We start from the raw sequence: 4,422 nt of genomic DNA on the forward strand, positions 1-4,422 counted from the left end.
CCTTACCGTCCTAGGCGCCGCCAGCCTTCCCGCCTCTCCCGGGCGCCCCCTGCCGGCCAGCGGCTCCGCCACGCCACATCCAGATCACACCGGGCCGTTTGGCCGGCTTAGCCCTCGTTCTCGCTCCCGATTGGCTCCGAGTCGCTCGCGATGCCTCTCGGGCAATGTAGTCTCTCGGCCCGCGCCCGCGTTTCCTGTGGGCCGCAGCGCGGAGAGAGCCACAGGAAGTACGTGGTCAAACTTGCCCGGGTTCCCAGAAGTCATGGTGATAGCGTTGCGCGACGGGAATTGTAGTCCACGCCCGGCCAGGTTCCGCCTCAACCCTCTGCGCTCGGAACCACAATCCCCACCATGCACCGCGCTCCCAGGTCCCCTCTGCTGGCCCGCGTCCTTCTAGGAGCGGTAGTCTTGACCCTCTACGTCCCTCGTCTGTCTTGAGGGGGAGGCCGGCTCCCAGGACTACATTTCCCTGCGCGCCCCCCCGGAGCCCGCGGCGCGCCAGGACGCGGCAGCCATTTTGTTCCGCCGGAGAAGCCCCTAAGATGGCGGCGGGGGGGACGGTGAAGGTTGCCGCCCGCCCCTCCGGGCGTTAGCCCGCGCCCTCCGCGTCCCCCGGCGGCCGGCCCATGGCCTGGCGGAAGCCCGCGCCATGGACCTCCGCACCGCCGTGTACAACGCCGCCCGCGACGGCAAGCTGCAGCTGCTTCAGAAGCTGCTCAGCGGCCGGAGCCGGGAGGAGCTGGACGAGCTGACGGGTGAGGTGGCCGGCGGGGGGACGCCGCTGCTCATCGCCGCCCGCTACGGCCACCTGGACGTGGTCGAGTACCTGGTGGACCGGTGCGGCGCGAGCGTGGAGGCGGGCGGCTCGGTGCACTTCGACGGCGAGACCATCGAGGGCGCGCCGCCGCTGTGGGCCGCCTCGGCCGCCGGCCACCTGGACGTGGTGCGCAGCCTGCTGCGCCGCGGGGCGTCGGTGAACCGCACGACGCGCACCAACTCGACGCCGCTGCGCGCCGCCTGCTTCGACGGGCACCTGGAGGTGGTGCGCTACCTGGTGGGCGAGCACCAGGCCGACCTGGAGGTGGCCAACCGGCACGGCCACACGTGCCTCATGATCTCCTGTTACAAGGGCCACCGCGAGATCGCCCGCTACCTGCTGGAGCAGGGCGCCCAAGTGAACCGGCGCAGCGCCAAGGGCAACACGGCCCTGCACGACTGCGCCGAGTCCGGCAGCCTGGAGATCCTGCAGCTGCTGCTCGGCTGCCACGCCCGCATGGAGCGCGACGGCTACGGCATGACCCCGCTGCTGGCGGCCAGCGTCACGGGCCACACCAACATCGTGGAGTACCTCATCCAGGAGCAGCCTGCTGGGGAGGGGGGCCCCTCCGCCGGCCCGGGGTGTGTGCCGCCCGCGGGGCCCCGCGGCCGCAGCTCCTCCCCGGAGGACGCGCTCGGCGACGCGTACGAGAGCTGCTGCCCCACGAGCCGGGAGGCCGCCGTGGAAGCCCTCGAGTTGCTGGGAGCCACCTACGTGGATAAGAAGCGGGACCTGCTCGGGGCCCTGAAACACTGGAGACGGGCCATGGAGCTGCGTCACCAGGGCGGCGCGTATCTGCCCAAACCGGAGCCCCCGCAGCTGGTCCTGGCCTATGACTATTCCAGGGAGGTGACCACCGCCGAGGAGCTGGAAGCGCTCATAACCGACCCGGATGAGATGCGCACGCAGGCCCTGTTGGTCCGGGAGCGCATCCTGGGGCCGGCCCACCCGGACACGTCCTACTACATCCGCTACCGGGGGGCGGTGTACGCCGACTCGGGCAATTTCGAGCGCTGCATCCGCTTGTGGAAGTACGCCCTGGACATGCAGCAAAACAACCTGGAGCCCCTGAGCCCCATGACCGCCAGCAGCTTCCTCTCCTTCGCCGAACTCTTCTCGTACGTGCTCCAGGACCGGGCGGCCAAGGGCAGCCCGGGCGCGCAGATCGGCTTTGCCGACCTCATGGGCGTGCTCTGCAAAGGAGTGCGGGAGGTGGAGCGGGCCCTGCAGCTGCCCAAGGAGCCCGGGGACTCGGCCCAGTTCACCAAGGCCTTGGCCATCATCCTCCACCTGCTCTATCTGCTGGAGAAGGTGGAGTGCACGCCGGACCAGGAGCACCTGAAGCACCAGACCGTGTACCGGCTGCTGAAGTGCGCCCCCCGGGGCAAGAACGGCTTCACCCCTCTGCACATGGCTGTGGACAAGGACACCACAAACGTCGGCCGCTACCCGGTGGGCCGGTTCCCCTCTCCCCAGGTGGTCAAGGTGCTGCTTGACTGCGGGGCGGACCCAGACAGCCGGGACTTTGACAACAACACCCCGCTGCACATAGCGGCCCAGAACAACTGCCCCGGGATCATGAACGCCCTGATCGAAGCGGGCGCCCACATGGATGCCACCAATGCCTTCAAGAAGACCGCCTACGAGCTGCTGGATGAAAAGCTGCTGGCCAAGAGCACCATTCAGCCGTTCAACTATGTGACCCTGCAGTGCCTTGCGGCCCGCGCCCTGGACAAAAACAAGATCCCCTACAAGGGCTTCATCCCCGAGGAGCTGGAGGCTTTCATCGAGCTGCACTGACGGGGTCCTGAGAGCCGAGAAGCCCGGAAGAGTGGGGCCCACGCTCGTCTCCCCGCCTCCCCCCTCCCCCCGAGCCCTTAGGCAGCGGGAAACAGAAGGGCCCTCCAGTCTCCAGAGCCCCTGTCCCCTCCGCTCCGCGGAGAGGGGAAAGGAATCAGCAAGTCGTTGGTGCTCGAAGCCTTCCGCATCAGGCGCTCGAGGAACTGGCCCTCTCCGGGAGCCCGCGAGCCTGTCTTTGATCGGGGGAAGTTGCACGCGCGTCCACACATCCCATCTGCCCGGGGGGTCGGAGGAGTTTCGCCTTCTTGCCTCGAGGCAGAGGGATCGAAGCTTTTGCCTTCTTTTCCGAGAACCGGGATGAAGCTGAGGGTCCGGTCCCTGCTTTTTCGCCCCCCTGCGGCCCAGTGCGGTGTGAGGACGGGGGGAGGGGGGCGCTCCCAGGTGGCAGTTCGGAGAAGCGGGCCGACTCTCAGCTCTCCAGCACGCTTGCGCCCTGCTCCCTGCCCCCTGCCGTCACCACGGGCCCTGGGCAGGGCTCCCTGCCCGGGCGGCCTGCCCCTCGCATGGCTTGCGTTGGTGTGGTGTTGCGTTTCTTAGTGAGCGGGCAGGTTACAGGCGTGGCGCGGGAGGCCAGAAGTTGTGCTGCCGTATTTTTTCTTTTCCTGAGAATTTTTGGTCACACGGCATGAGCTGATGTCACACAGGGAGGCTTTTGCCGTGGCCGAGGTGGCGAGGCTGTCTGCCAGGGGTGAGCTCGGTGGTGTGGAGGGTTTGGTGGCGGTCCCTAAAGCGAGGCGACTGTCCATTTTCTAGAACTTCCCTGTTTGCCTTCTGCTTGGGCCTCCCCCAACTTTCCACTCAAATCACAAAGAGGGGCGTCTTCCAAGCACGGATCGGGCCAGGCGCCGAAGGAGCTGGCGGGGCCGTCACTCCCCGACCCGGCAAGGACCCGCACGGTCGGAGTGGATCAGGGTCTCAGTGTCTGAGTCCCAGGAAGTGCGGTCGCCTCAGCCTCCCGGGCCCCGCGCGCATGCGCAGTGTGACTGTGCGCAGCCCCGCGGCTCTAGGCTTTTTTTTTTTTTTTTTTTTTTTTAGCTGCTTGGAAGCCTGAACGCAGGTGTTCCTGAGCCAGGTCCCCACTCGCTGTTAACTGAGCTGGAGGAGGCGGCGAATGTCCACAAGTTGCCAGTGAGGCGATCAGAAATCTCGGTTTCCCACCACTCAGGGCGCGCATGCGCCAAGCGCAGCGGTGCCGCCCAGGCCCCCGGCAGCGGCGGGCCGGTGGCGGTGAGCCGTGGCAGGTGGCAGAGGACGAAGCGGCCGGCCTCCTGGGCTCAGGAGGCGGGGCCCCGCCTGGAGAGGGTGTCTCTTCCCTCCCCCCCCCCCCCCCCCCCAGCCTCCTCTTGCAGCTGCACGGAGGCCTCGAGAAGCCACAGCGGGCCCCTGGGCCCCGTTTGCATTTGCAGTGTTAGTTAGGACGTTATTTATTGGCAAGGCCGGGTTTTACCTTCCGTCGAGGCGGGAAAATGTCCCTGTCCCTTCCAAGCACGGAATAAAGCAATGAGGCAGTTTAAATCGTGCGTCTCCGCGCCGGTGCCCGAGTCATTTAAAAGGCAGCCGTGGGGGGACGGGGGTGGTGGGGGGATGGACGGCTCCCTCCCGGGGTGGGCAGGGAGAAGGCGGGGAGAGGGTGCCGCCCAGCGCAGAGGTCGTGGTGTGGGGGCTCGCAGAGCCCAGCCCCCGGGCCACCATCCCACTGGGGCAGTTTCTGCCCGTGTCCTGGGACCTTGTGTGGGGTTTCCCTG

General features: G+C 67.4%; 1 protein-coding gene across 1 annotated transcript; it reads left to right on the plus strand.

Annotated features, from left to right (window-relative positions):
* Positions 1-306: 306 nt before the first annotated feature.
* Positions 307-4,197, plus strand: FEM1A (fem-1 homolog A). Its single transcript, XM_047850689.1, has one exon. It carries the CDS (start codon positions 650-652, stop codon positions 2,615-2,617), a length of 1,968 nt encoding a protein of 655 aa, XP_047706645.1. The 5' UTR covers positions 307-649; the 3' UTR covers positions 2,618-4,197.
* Positions 4,198-4,422: the final 225 nt, after the last annotated feature.

The sequence above is a fragment of the Prionailurus viverrinus genome, chromosome A2, assembly GCF_022837055.1.
Source record: "Prionailurus viverrinus isolate Anna chromosome A2, UM_Priviv_1.0, whole genome shotgun sequence".
In the NCBI taxonomy this organism is placed as follows: Eukaryota; Metazoa; Chordata; class Mammalia; order Carnivora; family Felidae; genus Prionailurus; species Prionailurus viverrinus.